This window comes from Cyprinus carpio, chromosome A23, assembly GCF_018340385.1.
Source record: "Cyprinus carpio isolate SPL01 chromosome A23, ASM1834038v1, whole genome shotgun sequence".
In the NCBI taxonomy this organism is placed as follows: domain Eukaryota; kingdom Metazoa; phylum Chordata; class Actinopteri; order Cypriniformes; family Cyprinidae; genus Cyprinus; species Cyprinus carpio.
Genome location: NC_056594.1, coordinates 14836240 through 14854121, shown reverse-complemented (window position 1 = coordinate 14854121; position 17882 = coordinate 14836240). Strand labels below are relative to the sequence as shown.

Genomic DNA, 17882 nt, shown 5'->3' with positions numbered 1-17882 from the left:
CTTCTGTGCAGTTTTAAATATCTGACTGAAGTTTCGTCACGCTTATCTCCCACAGTGATCCTTGTCTGGCCACAGACTGCAAATACTGGAATAAGTTCCACTTCCACTGTCTGTTTGGAAATTGCAAATATGTGTGTAAGACATCTGGGAAGGCTGAATCACATTGTCTGGACCACATTAACCCCAACAACTACCTGGTCAATGTGCGAGACCAGTTCTCCTACTATTCTCTGCAGTGTCTTTGTCCTAACCAGGTGAGCTTGATTTTTAGGGGTAATATTGTATTAACATGCATGTCTTTATTAGTGGTGCATACTGTACACTTCCAGTCAAAGGTTTGAAGTTGGCAAAGAAATTTTAATCTTTTTGAGATATCTTAAGATACAATTTCAAGATTCTTTGATGAACAGAAATAGCAGCATTTATTTAAAATAGAAATATTTTGTGTATGTTATAAATGTCTTTCCCAATAATGTACAATTGTCTTATTTAAAGAAGATTAAAATGTTGAATTGATGAGGAGCTAAATAATTTAAAATGGTAAAACTAGAAATCCCTTGCATTTATTTTGAAGGATAGTACAACCACATAGCAACCAAACAGAACATTTCAGCAGTGCATAGCAATAAGCTAAAACCACTTACTGTGTATACCACATAGCAACACCCTGGCAACCACCAACAACACACCCTAGCACCCTGGCAACGACCTTTGCAAAGACCAACTCTTTTCTTTTCAGAAAATGTATAAATTACATTTAAAACACTGAAGACAAAAGCCTAGGTACATATTTATTTCTCCACAAGCAAACAAACTAAAAAAAATGAAAACCACCTTGGAGACCCCATAGCAGTATAAAATAAACAAGTTTTGCTTTTCATCAAAAATTCCATCATTAATAGAAAAAAGCCCTCCCCTTCCTGCAACTTGCATTTGGAGCAAAACCTGTTTAAATGAATTCATTTATGCATCCCATCCCCACTTCTCGGAGCTCCCCCCTCCTCTCCAGAGTAGAGTGGGTTCTGTTTATGTGCTCCTGGGGGAACTGCCTCTCTGGAAACAGATGGTGGTGCAGAAACAGGTTACACTGCAGAGGACACACACATGCACACATACGCAGACTAATGAATTGATAAAAGAGCTGTGTTAGAAATAGATGAATCGCCAAATGAACTAACTGGTGTGTTGTTATTGGGGTCAACGGCTACAGCGTGAAGCTAAACTTCAGGTTTCTGCTGGTCAGTGAGTCTGGTCCTGTCACATGCTCTGGGAAAGAAAGAGGAAAAGGATTTAATGAGCACACATAACCTACTTTTTCCCTTTGGTACCCTGAGTAATGAGTAACTAACTGACAAATGATCAGACCCCATTTTTGTTCAAAAGGTGGTTGGTTTAGTAATGATTGTAAATTAATGTAATATGTATTAATTGGGTTGTGAATTAACTAGAAAACTGAAACACTGAGACAAAATAGACTGTTGTGCAAGAGTTTTGTTTATTTGCTGTTCTCTGCAGCACTGTGAGTTTCGCATGAGGGGCCATTATCATTGTTTGAGACCTGGCTGTTTCTATGTCACCAACATCACCACCAAACTGCCCTGGCACATCAAGAAGCACGAGAAAGCTGAAAGACGTGCTGCTAACGGCTTCAAATACTTCACCAAAAGAGAAGAATGTGGCAGACCAGGTAAGAACCAGGTTTTCATGTATTAAAAGAAACATTTAGATCACAGAATGATGGTTCACCTAAAAATTCTGTCATAATTTATTCACATAATTTATTATACAGCTCTTCAAAAAAAAAAATAGTAATAATAAAATCTTCAAAAACTTATTTTGTGTTTAAATGGTTTGGAAGAAAATGATACTATTTTCATTTTTGGGGTGAACTGTTCCTTTAATCCTTTTCAGCCCTTTGGGAATCTGAATCGCTTGATTTGGTGTGGTTTGCTAAGTAATTTAGTGAATTCAGCATCATGAAATTGTACAAACCTTACACGTCCCAGCCTCCCACACTCTTCATTGTTTCAATCACTGTTCACAGTAGTTACTCGTGTTTCCAAACACTCGCTGTTCATCCGCGCTCCCACGTTATTCTCAAGCAGTGAGTGCAAGCTCAACGGTTGTAATGCAGCTGGAAGGATCAGAGATGGTGTGAAATCAGAGATGATATAAATGTAATTTCATATCGATGCCATCACCTGCTATGAAAAGACTTTTTCCACTGGCTCTGGCTACAGGAAAAGTGCCATACTGTTCACAGCACTACATATAGAGCATGAAACGGCTGCACTTTGCACTTATTCACTGAATTTTGAGTATGTTTCTCAGAAGCTGTTATCTCATTAGTATCTGTGCAGTGCTATTTTGTCAGTTGAACAGTTTACATTGACAACAGAGTCAGCGCGCTGGCAGCCGCTTACATTTTGCAGAACAAACACGTTTGGCAGAATTAAAGATGGTCTTGTCTCATTGTAAAACTGGGGACGTTTTATTTATATTACAAAAAACAGGCCGAGAAAAATGGTGTCTGCCTTTTTGTCATACATTAATACTTCAGTATTTATAGTAGGCAATCAAACAGAGGTTGTTTTCTTGGGTATATTTAACCTGTCAGGAATGAGCAATTACATATGTTTGTTAATTACGGTGCCTGTCGAGCTCAGTCTGTTTGTGTTGCTCTTTTTAGCCTCGATCATCATCACAAGCAGGCAGATTAAAAGTTTCTATTTTATTTTCTTTCTACTCCCCTCCCCTTAAAGGGAGAGTTCACCCAAAAATTGTGCGCCCTCATTTTGATCCACAACCATTTGATTTTCTTTCTTCTGTGGAACATGAAGAAATGAGGATTGTGAATGGGGATTGTGCTGTTGAGCCATAAAACAAAAAACATGATAAAAGAGGTCTGTATATGTCTTTATGGTGTGTAGGACCAAGTTTTTTTTATATATTTCAATACTTTTGAAGCTATATAAAAACTTCAAGTCACTAACTATATGAAAAAAAAGCAGCTTACATATTCCGCTAAATATAAAAAATAAAAACAGCTTGAGTAAATGATGACAGAATGTTCATTTTTGAGTGAACTATCCTTTTACTATCCTAATTATTGAAGAGTGGAAAGTATCACAAATGTCCACCGAGTATAAGGTCTCTCCTGTTGCACTGTTAGTGGCATAAACCAGGGACACATGACAAAAGCAAGCCTTAGAGTCATAAAAAATTGATGGTTCAGCTGGACTGGGAAAGTAGTATCCATGGCAGCAACATTAAACAGAACACCAGCGATGAGGTTACCAGGATCTGGTGGCACTAGAGCCCTGATATTTCAGCATGTGCTCATATTTACTCAACTCTGCCTTTTTAAAGTATATCACCCTTGTGTACAAAAGCAGTCTGACAACAGGCGGCTTGTTGTGCGGCGCCACGGGTGCCATGGTAACGGACAAGCCCACACCTGCCCTGAATGCTACTCTTTCAATTATTTCAGCACGCATTATTCACAATAAAATTATAAGCATCCTACAATATTTGATTAGTACATGGAGGCAGTCTTTAAATTTGAAAACATATAGCAATTAAAATCTGTAGGGTCCTTTGTGTAGGAAAAAAATTATAATAATAATAAAAAAAGGCAAAGGGACAGGCGTGAGGGGGAGGAAATACACCAGCAACAGATAGGTTGTGAAAAATGAATTTAATATGGAAATAATTGTGTGTTTACTTTGGTTTGCAGGGTTGTGCATTATTGCTTCTCCAAATGCAGAATGTATTTATGTAAATTCCAAATTGAATAAAAGATGTCATTGTAATAAAAGAGCACCACAGGTCTAATCTTCAAAAGGTTCGACTTTCCCAGTGTGACACTGGACTCATCTGCTCTGTCTTTCCGCATTATGCAGGCGCGGAACGAAAGCACAATGTCCTCATTACCTTGTTGAGAATCCATGATATATGTTGTCCCTGAAACCCAGGCGCGATGAAGATGGTCTTTGCTCAAGTTAATTTTGTCGCTCGTCTCTTGCAGGGTGCAAATACAACCAAGTTAACAGCCACTTCCATTGTATCCGTGAGGGCTGTCAGTTCTCTTTCCTGCTCAAGCACCAGATGACCTCCCATGCCCGCAAACACATGAGGAGGATGCTGGGTAAAAACTTCGACAGAGTTCCTTCCCAGGTACAAAGAAATTTATGGCACCTTCTGAAGGTCACTGCCATAAGCACATATATAATGTATAGCTAACTTTTACTTTTAAAATTATATGTATTTTCAAGACTGCCACTTGAATGAAAATGATTTTATCCATTGGGCGTTTATTGGATTGTTTGGTATGCTGTATTTTAGGTGCTTTCTCATGCCAGCCGAACTGAAGAGATGCAGCACATGGCCAGTCTAGCTTCATCCGGTGGGGTAGGCAGCCACTCTAATCTGACCCCCAACTTCTCCAGCATGATGGAGGAAGATGATGACTACATGGACTACACTGTTGGAGGAAGCCCACTGGGTCTCTCCTCAGAGTCCTCCAACCAAGACCGCAGTTGCACCAGCACCCCCGTGGGCAACGATAGTTCGCCAGCAGGTGAGTCAACCTCAGTAACAAGATCATCACAATCAACATTTTCAGCCTCATATGGTTGGCAATTTATGAGAGGGATTGAATGAAAATACAGGTTCAATTTGGCCAGTGGAGCAAATATTTAGAGATTTATTTGTCAATCAGAGCATATTTCCACCTTGTATTACTTGTGTTGGCCTTTTGTCACTTCCTAAGAAGAGAAATGCAAAAAAAAAAAAAAAAAACCTGCACCTACTCTCACTGTATTCCTTGTAGCCAACTCATAAAGCTACTAAATGTTTTCCACCGTAATGATATTTATTAAATTATAAAGCACTAAATTTGTTATATAGTCCTCCACACACAGCTCAGATTGATGCCATCCCTGTGGCGACTACATAAGCGAGGCATCCCAGACTTTTCTCATCTCTACTGTCATTTAAATCAGCCACACACTGAGATAGCAGAAGTTATTGACCATTTTCCTCTAGGCTTAAAGGTACCTAAAGTGATTTTTTGTTTTGGAATATGACACATAAAATGTACAAATGTCACTATAATGGGTGTCCTGGGAACTCTTTGACAACCCTAGTCGCTATAAACAGCACAAAATAATTTTGGGTGCAGCCTGCACTTTTTTAGCCAATCAGATAATTTTGTGGAGAGTGGGGTTTTGGAGTTTTCAGTCTAATCTGTTTTAGCCAATCAGATAATTAATTCACTGGTGTAATTTTGGAAACTGGCTAACAATGCTGCAGCACCTTTACTGTAAATCTGGGATCTTTGAATCTGAGCTTTTCTTCACTGAATTGATTTCTATAGTTTCACTGTTTGATTTCAAATGTTATCTTCCATTCTCATCACTGTTGCTTTTGGCAGTTGTCTGACTTTTGTTACCATTTGGTTTTCATTATTTCATTACTTGATCTCTTTCCCTTTTTACCTCCCTACCCTGTGTCTTGTACCTTCCTGTCTCTGTTACCATCCTTCCTTGGCACCGTGTTTCTGTAGGACCAGGCTGTCAGGTCCTTGCCACCACTACCTCTGCTGACTCTCCTCCTCCCTCTCAATCTGCACCTCCTCCTCCACCACCACCTCCTCTTCCACCTCCTCATCAGCCTGCGCTCCAGAGTCAGCCTCCATCTCTCTCCCTGGCTCTTCTCCGGCCACCACTCCCCTCGCTCCCATATCTCCTTTCCCCATCCTGTCTGTCATACTCTCTGCTCAGCGCCTCTCTCGGAGCCACTAGGAGTGTTGTCATGCCAACCAACACACCAGCTTTCAGCCCCATCATTCCTACTTCGTCTTCGGTTAAAAATGACGTCCCTATAGTGCAGGATGCTGCAGGTACCTATCTTTTCTCCACCCGAACACTGCAGCTCTAGAGTAACAGTAAGTTGGACTAGGGCTAGCAGTTACAAAACATTAGCTGGTTACAACTCTTTAGCAATTTACACATGCAGAGCAGTTTATACAAGCCACTCTGGTGGTGCCATTAGGTCCACTGTCTAAAATGCTGTCCATTAGTAGCCTGCTGTAAAGGGCTGGTTTAATCATGCCAGGCGTTAATAGAGTCATGTGATGCCTGCTGGCCAGGACAGGAAGCACATCGTTAGCACTGACCTCAGGCTTATGGGAGGGAATCCTGCTCTCCCATAAAGCCAGATATACGGAAGCACCTTTGAACTCTCCCAATACCTAGACGTGACAATCACGTTAAAATGTCACCAGTACATTATAACAATGGGACTGTCTCTGTTTGATTATGGCATGGAATCACATTGTATATTATTTTGCTGTAGGAAGAACCTTTGTGGGTAGCTTTGATAGGGCACATGAGGCTACTCCTTCTTGCAGAATTGCTTTGCTGCTCATCGTAATGAGTGAAGTCTAACCCGTATATGTCTTTTTTGCAAACAGGTAACACCATCTCTATTCCCACTGCAGCTGGCTCCAAGAAACGTTTCTGGATCATCGAGGACATGTCACCCTTCGGCAAGCGCCGCAAGACTCCTTCATCTCGCAAGATGCTAGATGAAGGCATGATGCTGGAGGGGTTCCGCCGCTATGACCTCTATGAGGACTGCAAGGATACGACCTGTCAGTTCTCCCTGAAGGTAACCCACTATCACTGCACACGGGAGAACTGTGGCTACAAGTTCTGTGGCCGCACCCACATGTACAAGCACGCTCAGCACCATGACCGCGTGGACAACCTGGTCCTGGATGACTTCAAGCGCTTCAAGTCTTCATTGTGCTGCAACTTCCCTGACTGCCAGTTCTCCGGCAACAGCACCCACTTCCACTGTCTGCGCTGTGGCTTCCGCTGCACAGACAGCACCAAGGTGACGGCGCACCGCAAGCACCACGGCAAGCAGGACGTGATCAGCGCTGCCGGATTCTGTCAGTTCAGCTCCAGCGTGGACTGCGAGGTGGCAGACTGCAAGTACAAGCTCAAGTGTTCACATTTCCACTGCACTTACCCAGAGTGCAAGCACACAGTGGTGGGCATGTCACAGATGGATTCCCATAAGCGCAAGCATGAGAAGCAGGAGAGGGGAGAGCTGCCTTCAGTCTCCCCAAACCAGGATGGCAACCACCACCACCACCACCACCATGCAGGCCTAGCCGTACCCCCAATGCCCATGAATATGCCCCCAACATCACCCGGCACACCGGGGCTGAACCACAACAATATGGCCATATACCTCCCTTCGGCAGGGGCCGCCAGTGAGTACGAGCATCCTGGCTCAGCAGTCAACCTTGACAGCTCTCTGAACCTTGGGACGGACACCAACAGCTCCTTGTTCTTCCTGAAAAATGCTGCTGGGTTGGGCCTCAGTGACTCCATGGACCTGAGCAAAAAGCAGTCCCTGGTCACTAGTTCTGGCACTGCTGCTTTAATGGGCCTGAGCAACCCTCAGGACGACAATACTGCCACATCTGGCGATCTCGAAGACGACCTATCACCTGAGGAAGAGCCGATTGCTGAGGAGGATGATGATGATGATGATGATGATGATGACGATGACGATGAAGAAGCAGAGGAGGACATGAATACAGACTCATATGAAGATTCCATGCCAGAGCCCGAAGTAGACAAAGACAATGGAGAGAGTTTTGATGCTTCCATGAACCACACCGAGACTTCCCAACTATATAAAGAGGAGCCGGAGGCTGAGCCCTAATCTATGCTGTAGAAGGAGAACTATGAATTCCCTGAACAAACGCAAGTTTGAGTGGCCTCATTTATCATGCTTAGAGACGCAGCGGATGACAAGAAAACAACCAACTACAAGAAAAGTGAAGGCCCAAAATGATTTATTGAGATGTTTACACGATGACCAACATTATTAATTTAATTATGCATTAAAAAATGAACCGAGAAATAGACAGACGAGGCCCTCTTTTACTCATGGGTGGCTATGTAAACCTTTTGTGTGTGCATGTTTGACTTTAATTTATTTGATTTCATTTGTTACTTTTTGTGTGTGGAAAAAAAGGAAAAACAATCTCTCTATATAAGACTATCTGTATCAAGTAGATGTGTGTGGATGCTAATGTACATTTTAATTGCAGTCACTGGATTACAGGACCCTCGTACCCACCCAAAAGTGACGAAAAGCGTACATTGCAGGAAATCTTTTATAAAGAATGTTGCTCAGATAATTGATTCAGAAACACCTTGTGTCATTATTATTATTATTAATAATATTATTGAAGTGCAGGGGCCTGCATCAGTGCTTTGACTCCGTTGATCATTTGTTTTTATTATTATTATTATTAGATTATTATTTAGAGTTATTACAGTTCTCACTTAAACCTGCTGTCATGGTCAGTGGTGTCATAGGCTCCATTCCATGAGGACATTCGCCTGCATCTTCAGGACAAACAAACAGTGACCAGTGACTGCATAGCTTCAGGTCATAAAGCATTGATCTCAGTGAATGCTAGCCCTCACTCGATTTCTGTTCCTTCTCCTTTTCTCAATGAGGACCCATTTGGCATTGCATATTCATTGTGCACTTTTGTATAGATGAGAGCAGATACTCAAGCCTCTATTTACATTGATTGCATTACTATGGCTTTTTGTTTGTTTGTTTTTGCATTATTCTTTAATTGCACAGGCATGACCAGATGATGTGGTGGTGGTGTCTCACTGTAAATGGCTCTGTTTCAATGGCGAAGAGTCGTCGCCCGCTTTTGTTTCAGAGATTTTGTAATGTAATGATGGTGCTACTGCCCAGAATGAATGGGAGGAGATTACAGTTATGTCTTTGTTTTGATCCACAAATAGATGTCCTAAAGTGTCCATCAAACACAGAGCAGGAGACAAGCGTCTCTGAATGTAGGGAAAAGATGTTTGTAGGTGTTATTCTTCTTTCCTTTTCCCTTCGTAGTTTCTGTAGCATGGGAAAAATAGTGGCAACAAAGTTTGAAGATGGAGACTTTTTTTTAAGCTTCTTTTTCAGAAGCATCAAATATCTATTTCTAAAAGAAGAGGAAACGTGGAGAGAGACTTTTTTTCTAGAGGGCTGAGTGGAGGACAGGCATCACAAAGGCACCATGATGGAAAGTGTGTGATTTTATGAATTGTACAGACAGAAAACATTGTTTCAAGCTTTTGTTTTCTCTTTACAACAGCTGTGGTTTCACTCCAATAATAAGAAGTTATTTAATATTTATGTGACCTTGCAATGAGGAAATTCTAGGGTGTTTTTTGCACTTTTTAGGTTCATTTTTACCTTTTGAAATTATGGCATACATCTTTTAACAGGGAATTTTCTTTTACGATGTGGTTTAGTTCACTTTGCTTTGATGCACAAATAGTCTTCAGTGTGATGAAGAACTGTTGTTCTGTGTTTTATTTAAGAAAAAAAAAAGAAAAAAAATTTTTTTTTCCTTTGCTTCCAAGATTGGATGATTTCAATATGAAACGGGCATGCTAGAACCTGGCTTGCCTAACGAGTAACACTAATGATGACTGTAATTTAAATGAATTCTATACAGAGGAAATTATTGCAGTGCTTCGCTCTGAATTAAAAAAAAAAAAAAAAAAAGAATGAATGATTTTTGTTTGCTTGGCCTCCATTGAATATAAACAAGGAAAAGTGTGGTGAGGAAATTATGAATTATTTCCTAAACACAGCTTTGAACGAACTATCATAATTTAGGGAACTAAATGTGTTGATAGTTATCTTCAACAATATTGTTTCAGGAGGGGGGTGGGGGGAAAGGTTGTATAGTATTTTCTTCTGTAAAAACTATATATGAACAAAAATGCTCTTTGATTAAAAGCTTCCTTTAAAAAGAAAATGAAAAAGAAGAAATAAAGAATAAAAAGTTAAAAATGGAACTAACACCAGTATAGTTTGCTTGTATGTGTATGAGTGCGACTGTGTGTGTGTGTGTGAGGTTTTATTGTTATTACCATGGTTTCTCCATAGTGGTAGAGGAATTAGTGGTAATTAAATCTATACGAGTCACATTATTGTAGCAATGAACATTGGAGTGTATTTCTACCTTTTACGCATCATTTCAAAATCATCATTTTCAAAGCTGTATATCATGTGTGATCACAATAACAATATCTGCATAATTTAATACCACCCACAACTCTTTGTTTGCTATTCTTTTGGTGTTTGTTTTATTTAATTGAACTTCTGTATTTTGCATATGGCATGCCCCTCTCACAGGCCATTTGTTCTCTGGTCTCAAGTGCAAAGCGCAGGACTCACACTGAAGCAGCTGTTTGCCTGGGAGATACTGTGCACTTGAATACATTTTATGCGTGTAAAATAGCAGGATTTGTAAAGAGTCAAAATAAAGAAATTCTAATTATTATAACAATGCAAATGTTCCACACATTGTTTCTCGATCTCTATCTGTATTTTCTCTATGCTGTAGACGGTTAATAAGCCCCCCTCCCATTGAGACTAACACTGTTAAAAGGGCACAAGACCCCAGGTCTATGGCACAACACAGAGGACGCCCAGCAGCACCGCGCTGACTGAGGAAGACATTTTAACATCCTTGTTACTTTTCTCTACAGACCAAGAATTTTATACAATAAATTCAATACGTGTGTGCAAACAATAGCTCATAAAAATCTGATTTTGACACAGTCATGGAGCCATATTTAGAGTACAAATGCTCTCTGGTGAATTTCGGGAAAGTTTCTAGCACTCTAAAATGGTGTTTGTTTTTCATTCTTTTCTTTCATTGTGCAGGCTGCTCGTCGCTTTGACCAGCTTATACCGTCCTGTCCCACTCGCTGCAGCTGTTCTCTTGCCTCACCCTCCTCTTCCTTCTGATGTGTCTTTAAATAAAAAAATGTGTAAAGCCACCACCATCTGTCTGCCAGCTGGCATCCTGCATATAATCTTGAAAAAGACAACTATGGAAATTATATTACACAAAAACCAGACGGAAACAACCTCTAAACTAGCGCAGGCTGCTGTTGAAACAACAGATCATCTTATTGTCTAAATTATAAGGGAGAAAAAAAAGAATAATTCCTGATTTTGTTGTATAAATTGCATCCAATTATGTAAATTGTTGCAAACAAGATTTGAACACTTAAACCACAATTAAAAATGCAAGACTTTATGTCAAATGACAAATCAAGTATAAATGTATTTCAAAGTGAGCACAAACAAGCTTTTTATGCAAAACCAAAATTTTTCAATTATAAATGTAATTCTATATAAAAATGTGTGTGTATAGAGACAGCATTTACTCTAAAGGTTTATCATTTGTATGGGTGTGTATTATAAATAATTTTATATAATTAAATATATTATCAAATTTAAATTAAGTAGATATTTTTTGACAATTGCAAAAAAAGTTTTTAATTTCCACATATTTTCAATCCTATGATGATTAATCCTTGCGATGATTAACAACAACAACAAAAAAAAATTCTAGCATTATGTGTTTGTACTTGATTTGCAATGAAATTCATACATTTTTATTTTATACACGTTCAAAAACTTTGTGGGACCACCATATGCGGAATTAAAATAATTGATTTATTATATTGAGCTTATTTACCTGACAGATTTCACATGAAACAGAGACACACCACTGCACCACCGCTACGTCTCATTTCTATATACTTTTTTTTTTCTTTTCCTATAATAATGAGCCACGTGTGTCATACCAGGGCCGGATCTGACTCGTACTGGGGGTTGATGTTCCAGGAACAGGTTGTGTGAGACGCCGCAGCAGCAGCAACACATGAGGAACAATGGAGCCCAGAAACATGTGACAGGTGTTCTGTACATATGTCACAGCGGTCATCACACATCATCTCCACAACCCATTAAGATGCACTAGAATCAACCATAATATTTCAATCAAGTTGACAGGAAAGCCATGCACATTTTGCTTCTTATTGGATTGTTCAATTGCATTACACCCACAAACACATTACAACATCTGTGTATTTCCGACAATTCAGAAGTGTACAGTTGTTTAGTTACAAATCACATTTCATATGCTTGTCATAAACATTAAAAGAATCATTCCATTTGCCCATATAATTGCAGCATTGTTCTGTTTTTAGTTGTGTCTGTAAGTCTCATCCATTTCCTCGTAACCTTTGGCGTTCATATTCATTTTGCCATTTCCACTCATGCATGGATTTATTTAAAGAGACCTTTGGTCAGAGTTTAAAAAAAGGTTTCTGCTGTGCCACTGGTAGCAGCTGCTGCTTGTGTGAAAAAAAAAAAAAAAAATGAAGTTCAGGGACCCCAAAGGAAAAAGAGAATTAGACACACATTCAGCCAATTTAACTTTAACAAGACCTTATTGGCGGTAATGTCACAGGCCCGCTATGTACAAATGCTATTCTCTGTATTCATGTCTACTGAAATGAGGAGAAATGCTCAATTATGTTATGGATCAGGGGAGATTTCAGCATAAATATGACTTTAAATGAGTGTAGTCAGACACAACCAGCTCATTCAGTAGACAGTATTTCTGATTTGGGCAAATGGTGTAACAGAAAAGCAAATCCAAAGCTCAGAATGATTTAATATCCTCTTATCTGAACATTAACTGAAGACGCACCTGTCGAAATCACACAAGTTTTTACTTGAAGCTGCACAGCTGCACATAAATAAGTGAAGAATTTCAGTCTAAGATATGCACATACATAAACTCACTGTGCCAAATTTCAAAAGTTACAATCTTTTAATAGTAATTTTGTGCAAGTGATAACAGGTTCTTTCTCTGTAAGTTAGTAAATGTAACTTAACGTAAACGTGAATGTAACCAAGCGTGATTTAAAATAAATTCAAACCCAAATATCATTACACAAAAGAAAAAAAAAGGCAATTTGTAATAAAAAAAAGACACAAAATGCCCTTGTTATAGGTAGTTAAATACATGTTTTTTTTTTATTATATTTTAAACAATTATAAAATATATAAAAGCCCAGTAAGAATGTGCAAAAAATCGTATTTATATTAAGTTTTAGCAACATTTTACAATAAGGTTCCATTAGCCAATAATAGTTAATGTAATAACTAACATTTACAATGAGCAATACATTTGTTACAGTGTTTATTAATCTTAAATAATACAATTAAAATTAAACTTTAGTTAGCAAAAAATAGGGAACACTTTATTTGACGGTGTCCTTGTTACACACATTACATGCACTTACTACAGTAATAACAATAAATTAAGCATAATTACATGCAACTAACCCTAAACCCTCATCCTAACTATATAGTAAGTACATGTAGTTCTTAATTAATATTACTCAGTACTAAATTGTATAATTACATTGTAACAAAAGCACAGTAAAATAAAGAACCACTTGAAAATACAACTGTTCATTGTTGGTTCATGTTTGCTCAGGTCCAATAAAATAATTTTAACAGACACAACTTTTGATCTTAATAATGTTAAAGTAAATCTTAATAATTGTTAAAAAAAAAAAATAGAATCTTATTGTAAAGTGTTACCAAAATTACTTTATATTTTCTATAACAACACTCTCATTGGTGAGAGGAGGGGTTTGTTTGTCGTTTGATATATACATATATATCCACCTTTTTCTTCAACGCGAAAGTAAACCTATGGGTGAGACTTCCGGTTCATTAGCCGCTATAGGTAATCTAATATGTTAAGCCGCTATAGGTTCTCTAATCATGACAAGGATTAATCATCACAGGATTGAAAATATGTGGAAATGCAAAACTGTTTTAGCAGACTTTGGCTGGGAGCTGTTAGATTACAACCAGTTTGCTTAAAGGCTGAGCAGCCATCTCTGGAGCACTGGGGAGTTCTGTTTCAGCTCTTTATGACTCCTTCCAGAAAGAGAGTATTGGGAGCAACAAGGCATTACTCTCTTGCACACATGCACACGCACATGCCAGTGAGGGCCATTTACTTACCAACTAAGGAGATCCTTAAGTGCTAAGCTGTAAATTTGGTTAATTTAGCACGATTCCACCGAGAATTGGTTTTCTTGCAGGGGAAAGCCCAGCAGGCTTGCTGAGAATGAGTGGAGATGGTTGATGTGGTCCTTAGCGCCTTGATGACGGCAGGAACACGGGCTGACAGCGCGCGCCAGAGCTATAAAACAGAGCTGCCAGGCAGCCGTACACACAGGGGCACAATGCATGGCAATATGAATATTGCTTGAACTTAATCCAATTAGCTTGTATTGAAGAAAGATGAAAATGTTCAATACTTGGAGAAAATGGTGTTTACAGATGGAGACATGGCCCTGTGAAATCACACGTCCATACAATCAACGCTGGAAAACATCACGCAAATGCACGCAATAAATCGCGATATTTCACATTGTCACAGTGTGTGCACACTGTTTCTTGTGATTAGATGCACCTGCACACAGTGCAACGTTCATATATTAAAGGGGTCATATGATGCGATTTCAATTTTTCCTTTCTCTTTGGAGTGATACAAGCTCTTGGTGCATAAAGAAGATTTGTAAAGTTGCAAAGACTAAAGTCTAAAATCCAAAGAGATATTCTTTATAAAATTTAAGAGTCAACCACACCCCCCAAAACACCTCGTTCTAACACGCCCCCACATCTCTACGTCACTATGTGGGAAGATGTGCATAACGCCACCCAGATGTTCTCGCAAAGAAAGAAGGTGTACCTTTTATTCTCGTAATAGTATTGTTGTTGCCGGTGCCGCCATGTCGTATAGAAGCTGTGTGTTTAGTTGTGAAAGCAAAGCTACTTTGTTTGAACTTCCAAAAGAGGATGATATCCGCTTCGTAATGCCTGGAGCTGATCCGTGCTGGTCGCTGAGGAAATACATAAATTTTGCACTTTGGATCGCCGGATTGGCTTTCACCGTGGACGAAGCGGAGTCACATGTGGTTGCCGCAAGCTCACCGGATGCTCCTTCGTAGAATCCGCCTGCCGCACCATTCTCAAGCCACCCACCTCTACTCACTCAAGCCGGCCTCCACTCACTCTAGACCGCGGCTCACTCTAGGCCTCTGGCCTTCACACAGTCAAGGCCGCGGTGTGACGCTGCTTCGTTGAGAAAGCGAAACTACTTTGTGTGGCCTTCCAAAAGAAAACACGACTAGAAATCATGTTTATATCACCTTTATAATGGGTTTTAATGTTTATGTCTCTTCACCCCAGCCGGACAGGGCATCACAATATGTTAAAGGGCATAACATTTCCGTCACATGCTTGAGGCATTCAGCCAATCACAATGCAGTGGATAGCTGGCCAATCACAGCACACCTCGCTTTTCAGACCGATGAGCTTTGTAAAATTCGACGAGTTTCAGAAGGCGGGGCATACAGGAGAAACAATAATGTACAGTATGTGGAAAATAATATGTTTTTTGAACCTTAAACTGCATAAACATTTAATTACACCAAATACACAAAATAATGTTCTTTTTAGCAGCATCATATGACCCCTTTAAGGATACAAACCAGACCATTTTCAAATTGAACCTTGTTGAATGAAAGAAGAGCGGGAGGGAGAAATAAAAGCCAGCTACCGATTTCGTCCATTTAACTGATTCTTAAATCAGACTTGATTAAGGGGGAACAAAGAGAATTAGAAAGAAGCTCTTTTGATGAACCACACAGGATATGATGATATTCAGCAGTTTTCCACACTTCTGGTCTGACACGAAAGCCAACGGCTATGTGTGTTTGCTTGATGACTGTACGGACATGACAGAATCTCCCAATGCAGCCTTGTGAACCGGCTCAAGGTAAATAAGAGCTTTTAAAAGGCCTTGTCTGGTGCAGCAGCTGCAGCCTTTATGGAAAAAAGTAAAAACAGGTGGGACAAGGCTTGTGCTAATCTTTCACATTATGCTGATGGTTGATAACACACTGGTCTCCTCACTCCACACACTTAAAGTACTGTCATGTAATACCCAATACATCAGCAATGTGATATTTGCAGAATGGAAGAGGTGAAGATTGGAAAGATTGTGCTGATTATACTAATAATAAAGTGTTTGATGTGGGGGAAAAATGTTTTTATATATATATATATATATATATATATATATATATATATATATATATATATATATATATATAATTCATTAAAGTAAATAATAAACTAATATAATATATATAATTCATTAAAGTAAATAATAAACTAATATAATATAAAAATATTTGTATTTATTTTGTAATTATTTTGTTTATTCCGGGGGGGTGGGGGTTTACTTCTAATATATAACCCTCTTACTTACCTGTGGAGAAAAAAGTCTGTTCATGACATGAAAAAAAAAGTTATATAACAAAAAATTCTAAACACATTTTAAAATGTAATGTATTTTATTTATTTTATTAAAACAAGTGAATTGTAATAGTTATACAAAATATTTTTTTTACACAGAATTAAATGAGGTAAACACATTTACTTAATTTGCCATTGATGAAAACTTTTAAAGAAATGTAAAAAATTGTGGCAGATAGTTGAAAGTAAAGTGATGTTTGCATTAACGTTTGATGCACCCTCTTGTAATACTATCTCCAATGAAGTGTGATGGTTAAACATGTCAGTCAGAAGGACCCTTTATATCTGAATGGATGGTTTTGGCCAATTTAAAATATGCACTCACAACTGGCCTGTGAGACTAACGGTCTTTGACACGTTTCCAGTGACAAGTAATTTGTCTGTGCACACTAAACATGAAACTGCTGAGCTACTCCACACTATCACAACCAATCAGGAGATATTTGATGTTTAATGTACAGTTACGTGATTGCAGGTTTTTGGACTAATGAGATTTTGTAGTGGGCAGAGGTACAGAGGAGACGCATTAGAAATAAGAGGTACAGAGGAGACGCATTAGAAATAAAACCAAATGACGCTGCATGCGTCTAAGTCCAAACAAAATCCACATTTGAGGGCCATGAATGCTATACAATACAGCATTTGTGACCTCATATTGTGTCTCTTAATGGCTTTATTGTTTCTAACAACATTTCAAAGCACACAGCATTTTATGCAAGCAGCACATTTCTAAACAGTCTTTAATAAACACGTTAATGACAGAGCAACCCTCCAGCTGTACAAGAGTCTTAGTTATTTCTCCAGGCATCAGACATCTTACTTATTCCACAGTCATTAAGAGCTGTGCTCCAGGATATAGCAGAGCTGGTGTAATTACACAGGTACCGTGATGAGGAAGTTAGCAGTGGTATTCATCGTCTTAATTAAGGCATAAACTCTCTGCTCTAAGCTAAAAGCAGCTCTGTTGGTTTAGGCGTCAAGTTATAGCAGCGCACGGGAGCACGTCAGTGTCATCCAGCACATCCACCTAGGGTTGTAGTCTGCATTTGCATGTGGAAAGTAAACCACAGAGAAAGACTGCGATAAGAAAGGACGAGTGAGTCCTATCTGAACAGAACAGAGAGTCAGTAGCAGGTCGAGCTTCACATTCACGTTCCTCCTCAGAGCCTCTGGCGTCTTTCAGGTACTGCGCATGCGATTTGTCTAATTTGCAAGTCTTGGCAAGGGTCGCACCTGTTGCCCCGTCACCGCCTGCAGTCCCAAATCCTTAACAAGCGACAAGCACCCCTTAGATAATCCATTCTACCTTCTATAACAAGGATGCTCTCCCTGGTCTGTCTAGAACAGGGGCATTTTTCTCCGGTGGCGCACTCATATCCGCCATGCCGCTGATGGCTCATTACAGGCCAATTCATAAATATTGTCTCCAGTATTACCACTTCCAGGGGCTCTCAGCTCCCCAGAGATTTATTCTTCTCTTTTACAGCATGCTATTGTTTTCTTCCCTCTTTCTGGTTTTCACACCCCACCCTCCATTCTTCCATACCTCCACTGCA

General features: G+C 39.3%; 1 protein-coding gene across 12 annotated transcripts in view; it reads left to right on the top strand.

The window, feature by feature from the left end:
- The window catches only part of LOC109048443 (zinc finger protein castor homolog 1-like), a 191336-nt gene extending 181436 nt beyond the window's left edge, over positions 1–9900 (top strand). For 8 of the 12 annotated variants that reach the window (XM_042713324.1, XM_042713323.1, XM_042713322.1 and 5 more), the window contains 6 exons: positions 56–254; positions 1516–1687; positions 4028–4176; positions 4345–4579; positions 5567–5902; positions 6476–9900. In XM_042713324.1, coding sequence (XP_042569258.1) covers positions 56–254; positions 1516–1687; positions 4028–4176; positions 4345–4579; positions 5567–5902; positions 6476–7743 — 2359 coding nt within the window. In that variant the 3' untranslated portion in view covers positions 7744–9900. The remainder of the gene's footprint in view (positions 1–55; positions 255–1515; positions 1688–4027; positions 4177–4344; positions 4580–5566; positions 5903–6475) is intronic. The other 4 variants (XM_042713318.1, XM_042713319.1, XM_042713328.1 and 1 more) reach the window with 4 other exon arrangements.
- The last annotated feature ends 7982 nt before the right edge of the window (positions 9901–17882 follow it).